Here is a 24504-nt window from a genome sequence, read left to right on the forward strand (position 1 = left end):
CACGCAGACACGGGGAGAATGTGCAAACTCCACACAAACAGTCATCCAAGGCTGGAATTGAACCCAGGTCCCTGATGCTGTAAGGTAGCAGTGCTACCAACTGAGCCACCATGCCACCCCAAAGGGCATTTTTCTATCAGTAGCAATCCAATATTATTTCATCATCAAGCCAATTAATTCAATCTCTTAATTTTGATTATTCATTTGTTGCCAAACAGAATGTCTGCATTCTGATTTTTTTTTAAAAAAGATCATCGTATTTGAAAATCAGGCAACTGTTGTGTGAAGTCTGATGTGCGAGGGCTCCACTGAAGGTTTTGCTAGATTGAGGCTGTGATTAGCTGAGCCACATTGACCAGAAAGGTTGCAGGTTCGATTCCAAGTCTGTGTTAATGCTGCGTTCCCAGTTTTACTTATTAATTTGTTTGAATACAGTGAGCGAACGGAGGAAAGACTGACAGCATTCTCCCTCCCCTCACCTGATGTCCACTTGTGAAGATTCTCTTATATTCACATGTTGCAGATTGATTTTATTACTTGTCTATCATATATAAAGAGGAGTCCAAGTCTGAGAGAAACCATTATTCATCTTTTGTTTGATTCACTCACAGGATGGGGGCATTGATGGCAAGGCTGGTATTTATTTTCCATCCCTAACTGCGCATTGAGAAGCTGATGGTGTGCTGCCTTGTTGCCCCACAGTACATTGGTCCATTGTGTTGTTGGGAAAGAATTTTCTATTGTCTATTATTCCAGAATAAAAAGGCTGATGCAGAAAGGAATACAACTTACACGTGATGTCGACAGGTGCACAGGATGTGGATGTCAGAGAAAGCTTTTGATTGGTAATGTGAAACCTAGGTCAGAGCAAGTTCAGTACCAACGGTCTTTGGTGACACTCAAATCTCCCAAATTTCTTCAATCATGTAGAAATCTTAGCATCTCCTCAACAAATCTTACCTCCTGAGAATGTAAAAATGAAATACCATACACATACCAACAATCATTCCTACTTCATCCACGTCGGCGCTACAGTCAAGAAAGCACACCAACTCCTCTCACCTCCTGGGGAGGCTAAGGAAATTCAGCATGTCCATAATGGCTCTTACCAATTTTTACAGATACCCCATAGAAAGCATCCTATCCGATGCATCATAGTTTGGTATAGCAACAGCTCTGCTCAAGGCCAGAAGAAAGTATACAGCGTTGTGAACACAGCCCAGTCCACCCTGAAAACCAGTCTTCCATCCATAACGCTACCTATACTTCTCGCTGCCCCGGGAAAGCTGCCAACCTAATCAAACATCTCTCCCACCCCAGTTATACACCTTTCCACCCTCCCCCATCAGGCAGAAGACACAAAAGTTTGAAAATGAGTATCTACAGATTCAAGAACAGCTTCATCTCTGCTGTTATCAGACTTATGAATGGACCTCTCATATTAGAGAGTTGATCTTTCTCTGCACCTTCTCTGTAGCTGGAACAATATATTCTGCATTCTGTTCTATTACCACTAAGTACTTACATTAAGTTTAATTTGTCTGGTTAGCATGCAAAACAATACTTTTCACTATATCTCAGTACCTGCGACAATAATAAATGAAATCACATGGCTCAGGACAGCTCTATGTGCATTTTTCTATGACACTTGACAAATTACAAAATACGGGGTCAAATCGATGAACCCTCCCACACGTGTAGCTGTTCACGTCATGACTCCACATCAATCTTTCTTTATCATTGTAGAGCCAAACCAAGCTCACAAAATGCTAAGGTTGCATTGCCCAATCTCAGTTGGCTAACAGTAAGACTATCACATTCAGCCTCTGTCATGGGAAGGCTATAACCTCTGGAAATACTAGCCAGAGTTACTGCTACTGATCACTACCAAGGACTACTGGAACTTGCACGTGCCTGATGTTAGCTCTGATGCCCTCCATAGTCAAGCAGCCTGTTAGCATCTATGATCCAGACTCACAAAGAACAACCGCCTCCTGGGTCTGGTGCAAGTCAACAGCATCATGAGGGGATGGAATAAAAGAGATGTTGCTTTCTGAAAAGGAAGCACAACGTTTGCAGTACTTTATATTATTACAAGAGGGTCATTGTGCAGTGACACTTCATCAATAGCTCCATCTTGTTTGAAATTCCAATTCCCTGTGGCGCCTGGCTGAGCCACTGGTCAGCCAAAATTAAACTCAAGCATTTAAAAATGCCTCATTGGGAATCGATTGAGATAGGACTCTATTTGAATTAAGGTCACTTCTAACTGACATTAAGGTGTATTCAAAACTAATTTCAGCTGTGAGCAATCCTGATTTGACAACTAACCATTTAATTGATTCATTGGGGTGTAAATGGATGTAGAGTATCAGGTAAATCCTTCCACTGGTCTTGACAAACTTGAACCCTGGATATCGTCAATTCTTTTGGCACCAGCTCATGGTTCAAGTCCTGCCTGCTCCAGTGATGCATCATAATATCTCTGACTAGATTGATAAGAAAATATCAACAAACAAACATCCTATTGTAGCAAGATGGCTCTAGTAGTAGTATCACTATCGCTGAGCCAGAAGTCCAGGGTTCAAGTCCTGCCTGCTCCAGAGGTGGGTCATAATGTCTCTGAACAGGTTGATTAGGAAAGTATCTGCAATGATATCTTGGGAGGCAGTGGCAGTGTCTCTACCTTTGGGTCAGAAAATGCAGATTCACACCTCATCTGCCCCAAACACATTACAGAACATAACTGATAGTCTGATTTAAAACATCAATAATGGTTTCAATAGAAACAAAACTTAACATTTTGAGTCTTATAAGGCTCTTGTTCAGAATAAAAGAAGAGTCATATCAAACTCGAAATGTTAACTTTGTTTTTCTCTCTCCACTGATGCCACCAGTCCTGCTGAGCCCCCTCCAGCACTTTTGGTTTTTGTTTCGGATCTCCAGCATCTGCAGCACTTTGCTTTTAAAAGATAGCAGCAGACAGGAGCAGACAAACTGGTCCATCTCGCTTATCCTACAAAATTGCACACCTCAAGCATCCCAATGCAGACCCTCCCTATCCACCTAGAATCAAGTGCTCTCCTGGGAGATGTGAAGAAACAGATTGAAATACCTAATTTGTAATGACAATTTTAGGCTCTGTTTCACTGAATGCAAAAAAATTCCACTTTCCAAAAGCAATGAAAATGAAGTAGCTATCAAACAGAAAATAATCTCAAAGTCCTTTTGTACAGGGAACATGGACACTGAGCGGGAGACAGGAGTGAAGTTAGAAACAGATCACAACGGCAACTATCAAAACAAACTTTTAAGCTTGTTGAGTGTACTACCAAGATAGACAGTTTCAGGGCATGGGATTAGAGTATGAAACTACACAGACCTTGACAATACAACTGTATTACTATCATTTTAACTTGAATCCTGTTTGGGCAGAGGTTGTGGAAAGCTGCAGGCAGCTTCTCTAGACATTTCTTATTCTTTTGCTTGTTTTTCTCATTAAAGACACAACATAGGGAGGCCATTCAGTCTATTATTACGGTACCAGTTCTATGAAAGAGTTATTGTGTCTTTCTCCCACAATCCTTTAATTTTTTTTGTTATTCTGAAGAAAGGTCACTGGACCTGCAATGTTAATTCTGCTTTCTCTCCAGAGCTACTGTCAGATCCGCTGAATCTTTTCAGCAATTTCTGTTTTTGATCCCATTAACCTTCCCTGCTTCAAGGAGCACAATCTCAGCTTCTGTAGGTATTGCAAAGTTGTCAATAGGCTTTTCTTCCCATTGACTTACATGGCATGAGGATCAAACACTCTCAGGTCAGACCAAGCACTCTCGTACAAAGAGTAGAACTTTCTCCACTCTGCCCAATCTCAGAAAGAAATCATTAACACGAAAGCAAATCATTCTGGCAGCTGCAGGGTTGAAATAAGAACTGAAAACACTGGGGAAAAGATTGCATCAGCGAGCAATAACAGGGTGAACATTTCAGATTGACGCCCTTCACCACAACCTGGGGAAACCTTTAACTTCTAACCCTGATGCAGGTTGTTTCTCCACCAGAGGGAAGTTACCATTTACCTCGGAGGCATGGGCTGCATTGTGAAACTGCAACTTGCCTGAAACACGTCACTTTGGATCTCAACCTCCAGGAAAAAGAGGGAGGAAATTTTCATCCCATATTGTGAATTGGATTGAAACAAGGGCATCGAATAGCAAATGGTTCAGGGCATTCAATTTTCCAAAGGAAAGGACCATTAAAACTTTGAATGAACTTTACCAACATTTTTTTTTTGTTTATTTCCATTACTTTTTTGGGGGGAAATATCATACCTAAATGGTGTGTAAAGATTTCATCCCTGGTGCCTCGTATAGGAGTTGCTAAGTCCAGTACATTAAAGAAAATGAATTATGAGTAACAATCGTCATTAACCTCTCGAGCCTCAGCAATTGCATCATATGTATTAATCTATTAAATCATCAGTTAAATAGTCAACCATCATAATTCTCCCAGACCCATTTGTCCCAATGCTGTCACTAACAGTCACTGTTCAAAGAACAGCATCTCATTTTAAAATTAAAAAGAGTAATGTGAAACAAAATCACTTATTTAATTGATTTACTTTGCCCTGAAAACACAATAGTTCAGTTCATAATGAAACAGGCATAGCAGCTCAACCGTGGGAATATTAACCAGCACCTGTAATAAAGGAGGTGGGGGAGTGGGCATTAGTTGTGGCTCAGATGGTAGCAATCTCACCTCTGAGTCAAAAAGATTGTGGGCTCGAATCCCACTCCAGAAGCTCTTAAGTACAAAACTCCAGGTAACATTTGCTTTCAGTATTGATGGCATGCTAGAATGATGTCTTTTGGGTATAGCGTTAAACCAAGATCCTGTCTCCTCTCTCTAAGACCGATGTAAGAGACCCTACTGGCACTTTACAGAGGAGGGGGCAAATCATCAGCAGTGCCCTGGCCAATATTTATCCCTCAATCAACATCAGAAAAGTGGATTTATCATGTTGCTTTTTATAGGAGCTTGTACACAGATTGGCTGTCATGTTTCTTGCATTACAGCCATGACTACATTTCAAACATATTTCATCAGCAATAAGGTATTTTGGAACATCTTGAGATCATAAAGGGTGCTATATCAATGGAGAACTTTTCTTTCCTTTTTTAATCCTTTGTTTTATTCTCTCACCAAACAGCTAAGGCTTCTTTGGAAACAACAGTACACAATATTGCTGGGACCAGCAACTTACATTACCCCCATTGTGTACATCAGGCTGTTCCAAACATGTGTTCTTCACACATACTCAATAGCTTCAAAATGTGCTTATTATGAAGGTGAACAAGGCAACTGTTTTAACATTCAACATAATGCATTGAGCAACAATGAAATAATTAACAGTTAATAACAAGAACTTATATTTACATAGCATCTTTAACCAAGTTAAACATTCCAATGCTTAACAACAGTGGCTCAGTGCTTAACACTGCTACCTCACAGTGCCAGGGACCTGGGTTTGATTCCAGCCTTGGGTGCCTGTCTGTGTGGAGTTTGCACATTCTCTCTGTGTCTGCGTAGATTTGCTCCGGTTTCCTTCCACAATCCAAAGATGTGCAGGTTAGGTGAATTGGCCATGCTAAATTGCCCACAATATCCAGGGATATGTAGGTTAGGTGCACTAGTTAAGAGTAAATGTAGGATAATAGGAGAGGAGAATGCATCTGGTGGGTTACTCTTCGGAGGGTCATTGTGGACTTGTTGGGCCAAAGGGCCTGTTTCCACACTGTAAGGATTCTATGATGAGGACATTCTATGATTCTATGATGAGGACATATTATGCTAATGAATGAAGCAAAAGATCCAGAGGCAACCCGTGGAAACTATTTTTTGATCTGGAATGTGTTGCCTGAATGGATGGTGGAATTATATTTAATAGTTAGCAGAGGCATAATGGACTAACTGGTCTTCTTCAGTGTTGTACAATCCTATGGAATGGCAAGAATGCATTTCAGTAGAACATAAATTCATGTCCAATCACATATCTTTTTGAGAATTTGGAAGTGTTTCATAATCGGAAGAGGACAGGGAAATGGGATTTAAGTTGAAGAGTCAGCATGGCACAGACAAGATGGGCTGAATGATCTTTTGGACTGCAATGTCTACAATTCCAGGAACAACAAGATGTGCCACAACAATGTTGTCATTAGGCAACTGGTTATATCCAAGTCACATCCATAAGATAAAGTGATAAGCAATAATAATGATATAACATTATAACATAATGATTGATATAATGATTTGATTCCATAAGTCCTGTAATCAAGAAATGTTAGACCTACTTAGATATGCAAGTCAATATGTCCAAGAAGGAAGTTGAGAGTATTAGGTTTATGTGATAGCCTTTTCAACCACAATAAATCTTGTTGTTTTCCATTTATCACTTCATTATTGAGAATCTTATAAACAATATAATGTAAGCACATCATTTAGTTGGGTTTAATAAGTAAATCACGAATCATTATTGAGCTCCCTTATGCTGCTGGACTCAGTAATTCCTTGGACCCACTTAATAGCATCAACACTCACTGATTATGTAACAAAATGAAGAACAATTTACAGAACAAAATATAAAAGGTATTAAACAGCTGCTTGACTCCTTAAAGAGAAATGGTGCTGAGAGCTATGCTATATGTCCCAAAATAGCAAAATCCCAAAAAGGAACGCAGCATTTAATGCCACTGAGATAAAGAGAGGTAAAGATTCCTGTGCATGTTTATCCATGAGCAGTATGTCATTCACGTGAGTATGACTCATGGTTACCACAATCTGTCAACAGCCTGTAGGCTCAGTCATGCCCACATAGCCTAGCGCCAGCTGTTGGAGCACAGTGGGAGACGACTAAACATGTATTCTTAATCCTCAGTGAATGTCAAAGTACCCGAGTCCTCCCACACACACCCCTGCCCTCTTCCCAGTGCCTCCTGCAGAATTCAAATTACAGAAACGGTACCCATTTTTAAATTCCCTGCACAATAATCAATGCCAGTCCAGGACTGAATTTCACCCAAAAACAACCACTCATTTCAGACATTAGATCATTCTCTGCATAAAATATATTTTCATCCAGAGCATTCTGTTTGTGTTGAGAATCAGCACTGATTCACTGCAACACGCAGATCAGCAATTCACAATCTCGCCTTTAATCTCTCGACATGGTAATTCAATTCGAATTCTTTACTAAAATATCTCCCTTTCTTAAATTTCAAGTTTTCAGGATTCAACCACCTACAAAGGGATTGTCGTCAATCTCTGGTGTGGAGGGATTGTCTTTTGAGCAAAGGTTAAACAGGTCGGGACTCTACTCACTGGAGTTTAGAAAAATGAGAGGTGATCATATTAAAATCTACAGGATTCTTAAAGGGCTTGACAGGGTAAATGCTGAGATGATGTGTCCTCTCATGGGAGAGTCTAGAACCAGAGGGCATAGTCTCAGAATAAAGGGCATGGATTTAAGCCTAAAGTGAGGAGGAATTTCTTCTGTCAATGGATTGAGAGAGTTGGAAGTCCTTGCCACAGAATATTGTGAGGGCAGAGTCCTTATGTCTACTTAAGGCTTAAATAGATTCTTATTAACTAGGGGAATCAAGAGTAATGGGGAAAGGGCAGGAAAGTGGACGTGAGGAATATCGGATTAGCCACGATCCTATTGAATGACAGAGCAGGCTGGAGAGGCTGAAAGAGGTAAAAATCTCTCCATGCTTCAGGCTCACTGCCTTTATTCCTGATGAAGGGCTTTTGCCCAAAACATCGATTTCGAAGCTACTTGGATGTTGCCTGAATTGCTGTGCTCTTCCAGCACCACTAATCCAGAATATGGAGAGGCTGAAAGGCCTACTCCTGTTCCATGGTCTCAAAGAGATATCAGGCCAAACATAGAAGAACATAGAACAGTACAGAACAGTACAGGCCCTTTGGCCCTCAATGTTGTGCCAACCTTTTATCCTATAAAACGTTTAGTTTTAGGGAATATCTTAGAGAAAGAGAGAGAGGTGGGGAGGGTGAGGAGATTTCCAGCACTGAGTCAGACTTACTGTTAACAGGAAGCAGTTTGGCAGCTTTGCCGATGACCTAAGACTCCACTACACTGGCCAAGAAGTGAAGTCATGATTTGGAGATGCCGGTGTTGAACTGGGGTGTACAAAGTTAAAAATCACACAACACCAGGTTACAGTCCAACAGGTTTAAGTGGAAGCACACTAGCTTTCGGAGCGACGCTCCACAACCACCCAATGAAGGAGCGGCACTCTGAAAGCTAGTGTGATTCCACGTTAACCTGTTGGACAATAACCTGGTGTTGTGTGATTTTTAACCAAGAAGTGAAGTGAAAGCCTTTCCTAGGATCTATGGATACTGATTGCCTCCATAGTGGATATCACAGATGAAATGTACTTTCCTGAGGACATCAACAGGAATTCAATGGCTACTGTGAACATGAAGCCATTATCCCATTTTCTACTCGGACCAATGTCCCAGTGGAGATCAGATTCTCACGTCTGAAATATCACATTAACAACTTGAACCATATCTCAATTCTAAAGTTCTCATCATTTTAAAGGTTTGAGTATGACTTGGAATGGTGTCCAAAAGATGCAAAGGACAACTCAAAGCCTCCAGAGGCACTTTATATCAGGTACTGTCCCTGTATATTTGGAAGAAATAATGAAAGGACATTTGAGAGACCCTTCAGACGCCTGGATAAATGCTTTGAGATGGTCCTCTGCAATAGAAAAAACAAGTTTAGTCTAAAAATCATTCACAGTCCTGATGCCAAGAGCTGGCTTCAAAATGGGGCAAAGCTGAACACTTGGAAGACAGTGTTTAGATATTGAGAACACTTGTTTTAGAGGTGTTAGATGTTGGGAGTGGTGTGATAAAAGAGAAGACTTGCAATTGTACAGCACCTCTCATCAGTGGTCCCAAATCACTTTACAACCAATTCTGTGTTTTTGAGGTGTGGTCACAGTTATAATGCAAACGTGATAATTTGTAGGTACTTGTTTTTTTTTAATTGTCATGTTCATATCAAGGATAAATATTGGCCAGAAAGCCAGGAATAACTTTGGTCCTGTTCTCTGAATTTGTGCCATACAATCGTTGATGTCCCTCTGAGGGAGCAGACAGGGTTTTGCTTGCGCATCCTATCTGAAAGTGAAAAATCACACAACACCAGGCTGTAGTCCAGTAGGTTTATTCAGATGTACTAGCTTTTGGAGCACTGCTCCTTCATCAGGTAGCTACCTGAGGAAGGAGTAGTACTCCAAAAGCTGGTACTTCCAAATAAACCTGGTGGATTATAACCTGGTGTTGAGTGATTTTTTACCTTTGTCCACCCCAGTCCAACACCGGCATTTCCTCATCAGATCTGAAAGATGGCATTTTCAACTGTGTCGCACTCCCTCAGTACTGCACTTCAGCTCATGCCCTGGAGTAACACAGAAGTGGGTGTGTAACCTACTGAGGCCAGGCTGACTCAGTGCACGAGAAGGTTATGTTCATGGCTTAAATCCCACAAATGCCCACTACTATACTTTCTGCTTGATACACTGCCTTGGATCCTATAATGTCTTGAGATCAGGATGGCAGCGTAACTTTCATAGACATGATATTCACTGTATCCTAGCATGTAGAAAAAGTGTTATAGCATACTAACCATGAGACACAAGGCAAGGGGCAGGAAGAGGTCAGAGGAGGGGACAAAAATCATACTTTGTCATTTGTGACTTCTGACAAGTGTGGCAGTGATTTTAACAAACAGAAAACACACACTATATCCATTGACCTCTGTAAAAAGTATAAATATTGGTCCAGGGCTCTGACAATGAATCTAGACCCCCTGAAAATTTCAGCAGCCAACATTTGAGAATTTTCTCCTTCTGATACAGGTGGACACATCTCAGACAGCAAACAGAAGAAAACATGAAATTAGGGAAAAATAACTATTCAGTCCATTAAGTTTGTTCCTCCACAGACCTGATACATTCATTTGCCTGTCACTGCAAAAGGTTCCCAAGATCCTCCTTCAACATGATACCAAGCTGAACTCCAGAATATCTGTCTATCCTACTACAGTCATCCCTGATTGTGTACTTTTCCACAGTGAGACAGTTCATGGTCACAGAGGTCTGGGAGCACCTTGTACCTCTCAGTGAGACAGACACACTAGGCCAGGAATGCATGGTACAAATTTGTTAACAAAAGCTGCAACATGCTGAGAATGTAAATGTCAGGGTCTAAAATCATGGAGTTTTCGTAAACTATTTGGGCGACCAGTGGAAGTCCATTGACTGGTTCCCCATCACGTTGCAGCTCTCAATAACAGATCGCAAGTAGGCCCAGGGAGGTGAGGGAAAGCAAATTAAACGTGAGGGATTGGGGGCAGGACTGACCAGAGGTCTTCAAGATGAGCTACAAAACCAGGAGCAGCAAAGAAGTGTTAGATTGTCATTGGCTAGTGCAAGAAGCTTAACTTCTGCTTTAAGAAGGCAACTGAAACAAAATGGCATTCAGTCTGTTATCTTGGGATGGGGTGGGGTCAGGAAGAGGACAGATTTATGATACAGTCCCCAATTCATAACTGCAATCAAATTAGGCATTAACTTCAAATATCTCCATATGTAGAGACAGGGGATCCTGCATCAGCAGATTCAGCCAAGGCCTTGGCATTACAGGAGGTTAAAATGAAGCAGATTCTAGTTATATATGTTTCATAAAGTCAAGATCATGTTTGGATAGATCATTTGTGTCACATACTTCATGTACATGCCCACTGGTATCAGCTCGATACTTGATCAGAGCAGAAATACAGGCAATCTTCAGTAATATTTATATACACACCCACATACCAACACACACTTTCCAAAGACTGAACCACAGAAATGATACAGCACAGAAGGGGGCCATTCAGCCCATTTGTCTATGCCAATTCATAGAAACTCAGGTGCCCTTTCTAATCCTTCTCACACACAGCCCATTGCCCTGCAGCTTATAGCACTTAAGGTGCAGATCCCGGCACCTATTGAATGAGTTTAAGGTCTCTGCCTCCACCACCAACTCAGCAACAAATTTCAGACACCCACTGACTACCATCTGCGTAAAGAAATCCTTCCTCATACGCCCTCTAATCTTTCTGCCACTTAGCTTGATCAATGACCCCTGGATTTTGTGCTGTCGGCTAAGGGAAACAGGTTCTTCCTGCCTACTCTCTCTCTAACCCTCACAATTTTGTACACCTCAATCATGTCACTCCTCAGTCTTCTCTGATCCAAGGAAAACAACACCAACCTCTCCAATCTTTCCTCATAGCAACAATTCTCCAGCTCTGGCAATATTCCAGTAAATCTTTCCTGCACTCTCTCCAGAGCAATTACATCCTTCCTGTAATGTGGTGTCCAGAACTGCACACAATCCTCCAGTTATGACCTCAACAGTGTTTTATACAGTTTCATCATTATTCAAAACATCTGCCAATGAAGGAGGACATTCCAAATGCTTTCTTTACAATCTTAAGGCCCTCTAGTGCTACCTTTAGGGGTCTGTGAACCTGCATGCCAAAAGCTCTCACTTCATCTTCTGCTCTCAATATATTTCCATTTATTGCGTATTCCCTTTTACTGTTTAACCTCCCTGAATGCATTACCTCACACTAATCAGAGTTGAACTCCATCTGCCACTTTCTTGCCCACTCCAACAACCCATTTACATCAGTTTGGAACTTACAGCCATCCCCTATGCTATCCCCTCCACAGCCAATTTCAGTGCCTCCTGATAATTTCCCAATTGTGCCCTCCGTATTCAAGACCAAATCATTGGTGTGTTAAACAAAACACAAGCGAGCCCTGTGGAACATCACTCGAAACAGCTTTCCCTTTGCAAGGGCAGCCATTGACTATCACCCTTTGTTTCCTGTTACTGAAACAACTAATCCATAGTGATTAAAATTGAGAGCACTGACCAACTCTTTCTAACAATCAAGGTCAGTTGTAGAACCACACTGGTTGGCTGTAACCACAACAGCTGAAATTTACAACCATTTGTGGCCTGTATAGCTCAATCTGTTGAACCATAAGGACGGCACTTCAGTAAAATTGAAACCAAGGGAGGACGTCATCTTCACAGCAGTGTCGAGCTGTGACACAGCAATTTTGACAATTTTCAGTTTTTGTGGATTGATGAAAAAAGATACAGCAGACTTTCCAGGCCATCCCAAAGGTCTTCACAGTGTAGTTGCTGCAGTAATGCAGAAATCACGGCAACCAACTTACACAAAGCAAGTTCCCACAAACAACAGTGGCCAGATTATTTGCTTTCTGGTATTGGTTGAGGTTAACTATTGCAACGACACTGGTGTGAACCCCTTCCCCCCCAACCCTCAAAATAGTGCTGTGGGATCTTCTTTGGCCACCTCCCCGGAGGGAAGACCAGACCTCAACTGCATACCCTATTTAAAAGGTGGGGGCATCTCTGGCAGAGCAGCACCTCCATCAAGCCCCACATGGGAGCGTCAGCCTAGATTTCATGCTCAAGGCTGTAGAGTAGGGGATCGTAACCATGAGTTTCTGAGCCACAGTCAAAGGGCTTGGCAACACCAAAGGCTCTTACAGTCAGTTCTTCTACAACGCAATGGTTGTGCTCTTGTGCAACCCCGTGTAATTTTAAAATTGCACTTTAGAAACAGATGTTGGTGATGTAATCGCATTATAGCCAACACGCGTTTTAAACGTTTCTGCTTTAGAAACAGTTTCCCCAATTTGCCAATCACGTTACAGTGAATTTGCGTTGATGAATCGCACGTTTTAATGGAACGGCTGTATTAGAAAATAGAGAAACACTAAGCAAGCATGACAGTGGAATGTATCTGCTATGGACAGCCTGTAAACAGAGCCGTTAGAATCTCAGTATGAACAACACGAGCTTCCGTACTTCTTGAGTGAGGTCAGGTACATGCCATAAGACCATAAGACATAGGAACAGAAATAAGCCATTCAGCCCACGTTTCAAATCTCAGAGCAAAATTCAATCCATCGTTGTCAACCAATAATAATTTGCATTTATATAGCCTCTTTAAAGGTAGCAAAACATCCCAAGTCACTTCACAAACAAAATTTGACACTGAACCACATAAGGTGATATTAGGTTAGATAAAAACCAAAAGAACTGCGGAACCTGGAAATCAGAAGCAAAAACAAAAACAAGAATGGCTGGAAAAGTGCAGCAAGCCTGACAGCATCTGTGGAGAGAAATCAGGTGCAGTGACCCCCTTCTTCAGTTCTGAAGAAGCTGCCAGACCTGCTGAGTTTCCCCCACAATTCCTGTTTTTGTTTTTGATATTAGACCAGACATTGGGTTTGAAGGATGGTCTTAGGAAAAGACAGAAGATGAGCAAATTTCCAGTGCTGAGCTCTTCAGCAGCAAGATACCAAGATTTCTTTTTAAACAGACATCCATTTTTCCAACTCCCAGTTGCACAGTTGATTACGATGCAGTTTCCACAATCAACAGTTTCCTGGGGCCTGACATGGAAAGCAGAAGCAGGGGTTGACAGTGGTTGGTATGTATTTAATTCCATTATTGCACTGGGGAGTGTCCCAGTACACAAATTACCAAGCTACTGATACACAGAATTGAATCCAGCTGGAAATCTAACCTGATTAAATCTATTCAAAAATAGAGAAATGGGATACACTGCTGTTAAGCCAACATACAAAGGAAAGTTTAAAAGACTTGCACTTAAATAGCACAGTTCACACAGTCATTCAAATCCATCACAAAAGAACTTCACAAACAACAATCTATTTTGAGATGTGACTTGACTGCTATATTGGACATGGCTGTCCATTTGGGAAATAGCAAGATCCCACAACCAGCACTGGAACACGTTACCAGCCTGCTTTGAGCAAGTCACGTGAGTAACGAAATGCTCGCCAAGTCACCAGGAGAACTGCATGTGTGTGCCCTTCCAAAATCAAACAAAGCAGGAGATGGTTCTTTGGTGGCGTATGCGAAGATAGAACAGTGACAGTGCAGCACACCATCAGCAGCTGACTGGAGTGTCAGCCCAGATCATCAGATCAATTTCCAGGTATGACTTCCTCAAACTTCTTTTCTCATTATCTCTCTAACTTAAAATAATATTGACCTTGCTTTGCGCACTTCCTGTGCAGCCGTAACCTTTCGCACCTCACTCGGTCTAAGCACCCAATGATCTATATGGCCTTTTTGCTCATGATTTGTCTGTACTGCTCACAAAACAAAGCTTTTCACTGTACTTAGATACATGTGACTACAATAAACCAAGAAAAATAAATCACTGAAATGTCATCACTTGTCCAAACACATTGAAATGATGTGCACGTCATTTATTTAATTATTTTATCATTGGAATCCCAAAATAAGAATTAGGGCCATTCATCCCTCGAATCTGCTGCATCATTCAATATGATCTTGACTGATCTGACCTTGGCCTCAGCTCCTGCATGTTCCCTTAAACTTTCACACCCCCACCCCCATTAGGTCAAAAATCTGTCTATCTCAGCTCGGAATATATTCAGTGATCAAGCTTCTACTGCTTTACAAGCTTGAGAATTCCAAACATTCATGACCGTCTCAGGTAAGAAAATCCCATCACCTCAGTCTGAAATATTTAAAATGGTGCCTATCTTTAAGGTAAAATTGAGATAGGTTTGTTTGTTACTCAAGACAATGCACCAGAACACACAAATATAGAGAAGCTAGTCCAGCCACCCAGTGACCGAAGGCTAGAGTTGAAGTTGAACCACAAACATGCAAGAGGACCAGTTGCTATATTTTTGTACGTATAATGCTAAATTGGTCTCAGATTGGTTGTACTGAAAATTTGCAATGCCAATAAAAACCAGAAGCAGTTGGCCTCAAAACAGCCCTTTAATCATAATCTCCTGCAGTTACCCAGACTAAAATTATCCCTGAGGGATGTCTACTTTACATTAATTACAATGAAGCCTCCAGGAAAACACATATTCGAGCCGCACTCGGCTGTAAACAAAGTGATGGAGCTGGTTAAGGTCTGTTAACCTACAAGCTGGTTTACAGAAAAAGAAAAGTGTTAGTATCCAGTTCAGAAAACAAAACAAACAGCAAACGAGAAAAGAAGAGAAATACCGTAATATCAATCTATTCAACAATGTATCAACTTACCCCAGGCAGTGTCTTCTGCTCATGTAATGCATTCTGTGCCTTGATAGCAGATTCTCTTGCACAGTATGTAAGGAAGGCACAGCCTGGAGGAACAGAAGTACTATATGAGAAACAAACCAAAATAATCAAATGAAATTTCATTGCATCACACCACAATGTTTAATAAAAGATAGGTTAAAAAGAAAGAAGATTACAGCAGATCATGAGGTCCATTCATCAGATACTGCAATCTCATCTGACCTTCTACTTTCCTACACATTCACAATTCCCTGGGAGAGGAAAAAAAATCTCATTTTCAAATCTGAGAATTTTGTCCCTGACCCCGCTAGAGCGATTGAGCAAGCTTAAATTACTAGATAAGATGCAAAGAGTAGGTTGTTTTGAAAACCCCAAAACTGGGTTTGTTTCCACTGGAATTTGGAAGAGGGAGGGATGATTTGAATGAAGTATCAAAGATCCCGAAAGGTCTTGACAATGTGGATATGGAAAAGATGTTTGTTCCTGTGGGTAAACCCAGAACTAGGAGCCTTTGGTTGAGGCACCAAGAATTGGTGTGGTTTTTCGGACAGAGACAAAGAGAAATGCTGCACATCTTTGGAACTCTCTGGTGATGGTGGTAGTGATGGGAGTCAGTGAATATTTCTTAAAGCAGAGGTGGATTATTACGAGTCGAGAATGTGATACTGGAAAAGCACAGCAGGTCAGACAGTATCTGAGGAGCAGGAGAATCGACATTTCGGGTATTCCTGATGAAGGGCTCTTGCCCAAAACGTCGATTCTCCTACTCCTCGGATGCTTCCTGATCTGCTATGCTTTTCAAGCACCACACTCTCAACTCTGATCTCCAGCATCTGCAGTCCTCACTTTCTCCTAGTGGATTATTATGAGGCAGAGTAATCAAGGTTTATTCGGGAAAGATCCAAACATGGAGTATTGAACAAATAGATCAGACGTGATCTTAATGAATGGGGGAGCAGATTCAAGGGACTGAACAACCTAATCCTAAATTCTATGCTCGTATAAGTTCCAGGATATCAGCACTGGAATTGCCAAACCAACCATTCCATCAATTCCTCCCAATATTTTAAAAGAAATATGGTGACCTACAGGATCAAAACAATCATCTTCACATCTCAACAACAAGGGTTAGATAAAAGAGTTCCAAAGAATATTGATTTTATTTATTTGAGAAATTATTAAATATGCTCTAGCCATTCCCACTTTGGAGTTTCACAATTCCATGCATCCAAATTTTGAATATGACAAAATATTGTATTTTGAGTCCTCTAGGTCCCACGAACCATATTGGCCAATTTCCAACCTTGCCCTCCTTCTACATTTTGACTGTGCCTCACATTTGCTTGTCTTCAGCTTTGGCTCAGTGATGGGGGCTCTCATCTCCTGAGTTAGGAGGTTGCAGATTCAAATCCATCCCCAGAAATTACAGCAAGAGATTTAGACACTCCAGTGCAGTACCATGTGAGCTCTGCACAGGCAGAAACTCCTTCTTCCAGATGTGATGACAAATCGAGGTACTGTTAAAATCCCACAGCAATTAGCCAAGAAGAGCAAGATAATTGTCTGGCCAACATCTATGATGATCACTTTATTGACTGCTATTTGTGGTACATTTCTGAACCCATACTGACTGTCACATTTGTATGCGTTCCATCAGTCACTATATTCAAGAAATATTTTGTTGGCTACAAGACAATGTTAACAATATTGTAAAGATACATGGGTGAAGGGTATTAATTAATTTAGTATTTAGAGTTATCAGTAAGGATGTTTATGCAATAGTGGTAGTGTCCCTACTTCTGAGTCAGGAGGCCTGGGTTCAAGTCCCACCTGCTCCAGAAGGGGGTTATGATATCTCTGAACAGTGTGACTGGAAAATACTTAAAGAGACACTTGGGGCACAATCCTGGCCAACGTGGCCAGCAACAGGTTCAAGCAGTATGTGATGAAAGAAGATCATTAGCCCCCTATTGCCTGCCCTTCCTCTGCGGTACGTTTGTGCCTGGAAGTCCTTAGAGAGGGAGCATGTGGTGTTGACCAACACTCTTGATGCCTTCAGAGAGGTAGGCATCACAGCAGGTGGAATGCCTTATTTCCAACTCCATTTTAATTTAAAACCACAAACTGCGGATGTTACAAATCTGACACGCAAACAGGAATTGCTGGACAAACTCAGCAGATCTGGCAACATCTTGTGGAGAGACAGAGACAGAGGGAGAGAGAGAGAGAGACCAAGATAGTGTATGGAGTCCAATGACTCAAACTCAGTTCTGAACAAAGGGTCACTGAACTTGAAACGTTAACTCTGACTCTCTCTCTATTGATGCTGCCAGACCTGCTGAGTTTCTTCAGCAGTTTCTGATCTTGTTCCATTTCAATTTAATCCCTTCCCTCCTTCTATTCTTTCCCTTTCGTGGGCAGTGCCTGTTAATGTCATTGGTCGCACTGGCAATTTGAAGGCTGTTTCATTAAAAAAGAGAGACCACTAAGATCTTGTAACATAATGGTATTGTCTCTACCTCTAGACCTGAAGTTCTAGGGTCAAGGCTCAGAGGTGTCTCACAGCATGTCTGAACAAGTTGATTAAAAATAACTAAAGACAGACTGCTAGGGTTACTGAGCAAGTGGTAGATGCAATCGCACTCTACAAATACACCAAGCATCAAGAGAAAGAATTGCGTCTAGCTTCAGACTTCATTATCTAGCTTGGGATTCAATTATCAGACTGTTAGGAGAACCCAAGGTCATGAGAAGTGCAAAGTATTTCTTTCTTTGTAAAACTTGCCTCAGTTGGAAGGAGTGTGATGTACAGTTGAAGCTAAATAAATGGAAGTGCATTCTGTGAATACTGTTCTGAGCCAGCAGAGTCCTATGTGACTGGAATATTGTTTGGTGGGCTGGAGCATAGGATTGCTACCTGTGGAGGCAAAACATTTACTGTAGGAGGCAGCAAGCCAGCACTGAATGCTGGGGATTTAGTTCAGGAAGTATTTTGGTATTTGCTTAACAACTTTTAGTGATCATGAAATAATTTATATAGACTTTTTCCTCATGAGATTAAATGGTTGGGATAGAATTCATGACAAAACAGAGCTGATTTAACGAGTCTATTGGTCTTTTATATTTCATACATGATTTTATTAATTGCTTCTAAATGTTAGATCACATCAGTCATACTGTTTCGCCCGCTCTCCCTCTAAGGAGACTACTGGCAGACTATTCAACCACAGGAGGCATCGACATCAAATCCAACCCAGTTTTGACTACAAAAAGGGCATGCAGCCATTTTCCAATTCTGAATAAAAGGTTGATAATTTCAGACTAAGGATGAGGAAAGAAATTCTTTCACTCAAAAGGAAGCAAATATTTTGAAGTCCATGGGGTCATGGATGCTCAATCGTTAAATACTGTCAAGACTAAGTTCAATTGATTTTTGGCACTAAGAGAATCTCTGTTATAATAAGAGACACAAGCAATTTGGAGGCAGGGATTGAACTTTGCGATGAGACACAAAATCAGTCTTGATTCATTGAATGTTGGTGGATTTTCAAAAAGATAATCTGCCCATTGTAATGATTGTAACGAGGTCAAGTGGACCTCACAGAATATGAGCTGTTAATCTGGTCCAATCAGGGAGCCCTGTCTGACAGATATAAACAAGAGTGTCAGAGGTTCTGTTCACTCTGAGAGCTGGATCAGTGTAAAGAACTACGCTCATGTAAATAAACCATGACTTGGTGATGGGATGCTGGCCTCTGTGGAGTTACTTCAGCCATTTCTGCTCCTATTTCTTCGTTTTTATGTTCTAACAGTGGTTACCAGATCATAATGCTGACTTTCTTCTTCCAAGGTGCAGGTCACTCGGTATCCTTTAGCCAGTTCAATGATCTTCCCTGTCCCAATGGACCAATCCACAATATTGAATCACAGCAGGTAATATCTCATGGTTATTTTCTCTGATGTACATAAAGGCAGCCAGAAATGTGCCTTATCTAAAATAGTAGCCAATTAGCAGGTGTGATTCAAGGACATAGTTGACTGTATTAAGTTTTGGAGTTGGAGAACTGAAGACTAGCAGTGAGTCATATACAGAGATGTAGCAAACTAGCAGCCAGAGATACACAGGGTATTAGCGAACTGGCAACAAGTTATACAAAGGGTATTAAAGAACTGGCAGAGAGTTATACACAGGGCACTAGACAGCTGGTAATCAATTGCATGGGCACTGGATAGCTGGTAGTATATTATATGTAGAACAACAGATGGTTGGCAGTGACTCATGCACAGGGCATTGGATAGTTGGCAATGAGTTATACAGGGCAAGAGAGTTATACACAAGACGCCAGATGGCTTGCAATGTGTTACACACAGGGCACCAGATGCTGCCACTGACTTATATACAGTGCACTAGATGTTTGTTCGCCTGTAATGTGGAGGTCACCAGAGTCTGGTAATGAGTTACACGCAGGACCCCAGCCACAGAGGACAACAGAGAACTGGCAGAGAATTACTCACAGAGTACCAGACTATTTGCATTGTGAGTCATGGAGGACACCAGACAGTTGGCACCGAAAAATGCACAGGACACCAGATGGTTGGCAACAAGGATAACTGATGATGGCACTGAATTATATCATTATACTCTGAGACCAGGGAGAACAAAGCAAGGAATTTGTATGGAGCAAGATGAACAATCCCTCCCCTGCATCCCTTGAATTTGAGCATTAAATTCCAACCAGCTGTTTTTACTGTTAATTCTGTTTTTAATGTGTAACACGTAGGGCCCTCTTATGGGACAGTGATAGCAACCCTACCCCTAGCCTCAGAAGCCTATGTTCAAATCCCACCTGCTCCACAGGTCTGAAGTAACATCTTTAAACAGGTTGATTAGAAAATTAAGTTAAATTAAAACAAAAGTGTTACCAGTAGGGCCCTATTGCATCCCTATCTCTGTGCTGAGAGGTCCATCTGGTCCAGAGGCCTGTAATAACATCTCTGAACAGGTTAATTAGAAAAGATAGGTTAATAAAAAAATGTTATATGTTACCAGTAGGTGGCACAGCAGAGCACAGGCAGCGTAGTGGTAGTGACCCTACCTCTGAGCCAGGAAGCTCAGGTTCAAATCCAACATTCCCGAACAGAGATTAGAAAACATTACGATAAAAGTAAGTGGAAAAGAGGAAGTGAAATAATAAAAGAGCAACATATAAATAGTCCAATTCAGGAAGGGTCCATACTGGACCTGGTGTTGGGGAACGTGCCTGGCCAGGTGATTGAAGCTTCAGGAGGGGATTACTTTGGGAATAGTGATCACAGTTCCGTACGTTTTAGATATTCATAGACAAAGGCGAGAGTGGTCCTAAAGGAAGAAGCTAAATTGGGGGAAGGCCAACTGTACCAAAATTCAGCAGGAGCTGGGGAATGTAGATTGGGAGCAGCTGTTTGAAGGTAAATTCACATTTGATGTGTGGGAGGCTTTTGAAGAGGAGTTGATTAGAGTGCAGAGAGACATGTTCCTGTGAAAATGAGGAATAGAAAGGGCAAGATTAGGGAACCATGAATAACAGGCAAAATTATCAAACTAGCTAAGAGGAAAAAGAAAGCATTCATAAGGTCTAGGCGACTGAAAACAGACAAAGCTTTGGAAGAATATCAGGAATGTAGGACCAATCTGAAATGAGGAATTAAGAGGGTTAAAAGGCATCATGAGATATCTTTAGCAAACAAGGTTGAGGAAAATCCCAAAGCCTTTTATTCATTTATAAGGAGCAAATGGGCAACTAGAGAAAGGATTGGCCCACTCAAGGACAAAGGAGGGAAGTTATGCATGGAATCAGAGAAAATGGGTGAGATTCTTCTCATATGTATTCACCAAGGAGAGGGACATGATGGATGTTGAGGTTAGGGATAGATGTTTGATTACTCTAGGTCAAGTCAGCATAAGGAGGGAGGAAGTGTTGGGTATTCTAAAAGGCGTTAAGGTGGAGAAGTCCCCAGGTCTGAATGGGATCTATCCCATGTTACTGAGGGATGCAAGAGAGGAAATAGCTAGGGCCTTAACAGATATCTTTGCACCATCCTTGAATGGGACCTGTTTTGGGACCACTGCTGTTTGTCATTTTTATAAATGACTTGGATGCAGGTGGATGGGTTAGTAAGTTTACAGATGACATTAAAGTCAGTGGAGTAGTGGACAGCATGGAAGAGTGTTGCAGGTTGCAGGGAGACTTGGATAAACTGCAGAATTAGGCTGAGAGGTGGTAAATGGAGTTCAATGCAGATAAATGTGAGGATATACATTTTGGGAAGAATAGCAGGAAGGCAGAATACTGAGTCAATGGAAAGATTCTTTCGTGTGGATGTGCAGAGGGATGTTGGAGTCCATGCAACTATACAAAACGATAATGCAGTCGCACTTGGAATATTGTGGTACAGTACTGGTCACCCCATTACAGGAAGGATGTGGAAGCAATGGAAAAGTTGCAGAGAAGATTTACCAGGATATTGCCTGGTCTGGAGGGAAGGTCTTATGAGGGAAGGCTGAGAGACTTGGGTCTGTTCTCATTGGAGAGAAGAAGGCTAAGATGGGATTTGATAGAGACATACAAGATGATCAGAGGATTAGATAGGGTAGACAGTAAAAGTCTTTTTCCTAGGATGATGATGTTGGCTTGTACAAGGAGGCATAGCTACAAACTGAGGAGTGATAGATTTAAGACAGATGTCAGAGGCAGGTTCTTTACTCAGAGAGAGTGGTAAGGGCGTGGACTGTCCTGCCTGCCAATGTAATTAACTCAGCCACTATAGGGGCATTTAAAGAATCTTTGGATAAGCACATGGATAATGATGGGATAGTGTAGGGGGATGGGCTTAGACCAATTCACACGTCAGAATAACATGGAGGACTGAAGGGCCTGTTCTGTGCTGTATTGTTCTATGTTCTATGAACAAGGGTGAGGTCCCGGAGGACTAGAGAGTTGCCAATGTTGTTCCCTTGTTTTAGAAGGGTAACAGGGATAGTCCAGGTAATTATAAACTGGTAAGCCTGACATCAGTGGTAGGGAAGCTGCCTGAGAAGATACTGAGGGATAGGATCTATTACCATTTGGAAGAAAATGGGCTTATCAGTGATATGAAACACAGTCTTGTGCAGGGAAGGTCATGCCTTACCAACTTAATAGAATTCTTTGGTGAAGTGGCAAAGTTAATTGATGATGTAATGTACATGGACTTCAGTGACATGTTTGCTAAGGTTCCCCATGGTAGGCTGATGGAGAAATTGAAGTTGCATGGGGTCCAGGGTGTACTAGCCAGATGGATAAAGAACTGGCAACGTGAGACAGAGAGTAGTAGTGGAAGGGAGTTTCTCAAAATGGAGAACTGCGACCAGTGGTGTTCCATAGAGATCGTGTAGGAACCAATGTTGTTTGTGATATACATAAATGATTTGAAGGAAGGTATAGGTGGTCTTATTAGCAAATTTTCAGATGACACTAAGATTGGTGGAGTAGCAGACAGTGAAGGGAACTGCCAGAGAATACAGCAGAATACAGATAGATTGGAGAGTTGGGCACAGAAATAGTAGATGGAGTTCAATCCGGGAAAATGTGAGATGATGCATTTTGGAAGATCCACTCAAGAGCGAACTAAACAGTAAATAGAAAAGTCATGGGAAAAATTGATGTACAGAGAGATCCAGATGTTCAGGTCCATTGTTCCCTGAAGGTGGCAACGCAGGTTAATAGAGTGATCAAGAAAATATATGGCATGCTTTCTTTCTTCGGACTGGATATTGAGTACAAGAGCTGGCAGGACATGTTACAGTTATATAAGACTTTGGTTTGACCACACATTTAGAATACTGAGTACAGTTCTGGTTGCCACATTACCAGAAGGATGTGGATGCTTTGGAGAGGGTGCAGAGGAGGTTCACCAGGATGTTGCCTGGGATGGAGGGCAGAAGCTATGAAGAAAGGTTAAGTAGATTAGGATTATTTTCATTAGAAAGACAGAGGTTGAGGCAGACCTGACCTACAAAATCATGAAAGGTATAGACAGGGTGGATAGCAAGAAGCCTTTTCCCCAGAGTAGGGGAATTACTAGTGGTCACAAGTTCAAAGTGAGAGGCAAAACGTTTAAGGAAACATGTGTGGAAAGGATGCCTGGAACACATTGCCAGCAGAGGTGGTAGAGGTAGGCACAATAGTGTCACTTTAAATGTATTTTGACAATACATGAATGAGCAGGGAACAGTGGGATACAGACCCTTAGAAAATAAGCGACAGGTTTAGATAAAGGATCTGGATCGGCACAGGCTTGGAGGGCCGAAGGGCCTGTTCCTGTGCTGTAACTTTCTTTGTTCTTTATTCAAATGCCATATGGTGACACAGCTGATGCATCCTTACCCTCTGGTCATCTGAACATGCAGAAACCCACTGCTACCGAAAAGTAAAAAGGGCAATTGGCAACAAGGAGAGTTACTGAGTGTTTGATGGAAATTGTACACTCTCTGTCCCCCACAGGGAAGCAGCAAACATAGCAAAAGTCATGGAGCATCTGTGTTTGTCAGCAGGAGGCATGTTTTCGGGGCTCCATCATGGTATCGGTGTAACCAACCAAAAGGTGCACAACTCACAAGCTTCCTCTGTCACCCCAGCTGAGACCATCTCCATCCTAGGGAGGACTGACCACCATCCTTTCTTTTGAATTGGAGTGAGCAGAACCTTGGTCCCAGTTCCAGCACATTAAGATCACATATAACCCGTACAGTTCGTCAATCAAGAACAGCTACTTGAAACATTGCGGATTAACCCAGTTTGACTCCTGTGTAGTAACAGTAATATTTCTCTCCTGACTATCAAGCGAGGACTCAAACTCATTCCAGTAATATCGAGCACACAAGTGTGTATCAGATATTTATAATCAAATATAAGGCACTGATTTTCTGATCTAATCTTCAACCAAAGTGAAAATTGCTACAGTGTCTGGATCAAATACAGCATCATGCAGCTCATTCTACCAGCTACCTCTATTAATGTTAAATTACAGCAATATTGATTCTCTTTAGGGAGGGGAAGGGATGTTGGTTGGGGGAGGATGGTGCAGAACAAGTGGTGTCACTTAACTAATGTGCAGCTGTGCTGACCTTTGAACCCTATTCCTCACCACGGTAGACAGGTAATGACTATTAGCAATGCAGCTGAACACTAATGAAGGTGGGTTATTAGACAAAGGTTATTGACC

At 41.6% G+C, this 24504-nt stretch overlaps 1 protein-coding gene across 2 annotated transcripts in view; it reads right to left on the reverse strand.

Moving 5' to 3' along the window:
* LOC140494736 (CUGBP Elav-like family member 4) overlaps positions 1-24504 on the reverse strand; it is a 480405-nt gene that overhangs the window by 422721 nt on the left and 33180 nt on the right. For both annotated transcript variants that reach the window (XM_072594282.1, XM_072594281.1), the window contains exon 2: positions 15244-15326. In XM_072594282.1, the coding sequence (XP_072450383.1) occupies positions 15244-15326 (83 nt within the window). The remainder of the gene's footprint in view (positions 1-15243; positions 15327-24504) is intronic.

The sequence above is a fragment of the Chiloscyllium punctatum genome, chromosome 24 (assembly GCF_047496795.1).
Source record: "Chiloscyllium punctatum isolate Juve2018m chromosome 24, sChiPun1.3, whole genome shotgun sequence".
Classification (NCBI taxonomy): domain Eukaryota; kingdom Metazoa; phylum Chordata; class Chondrichthyes; order Orectolobiformes; family Hemiscylliidae; genus Chiloscyllium; species Chiloscyllium punctatum.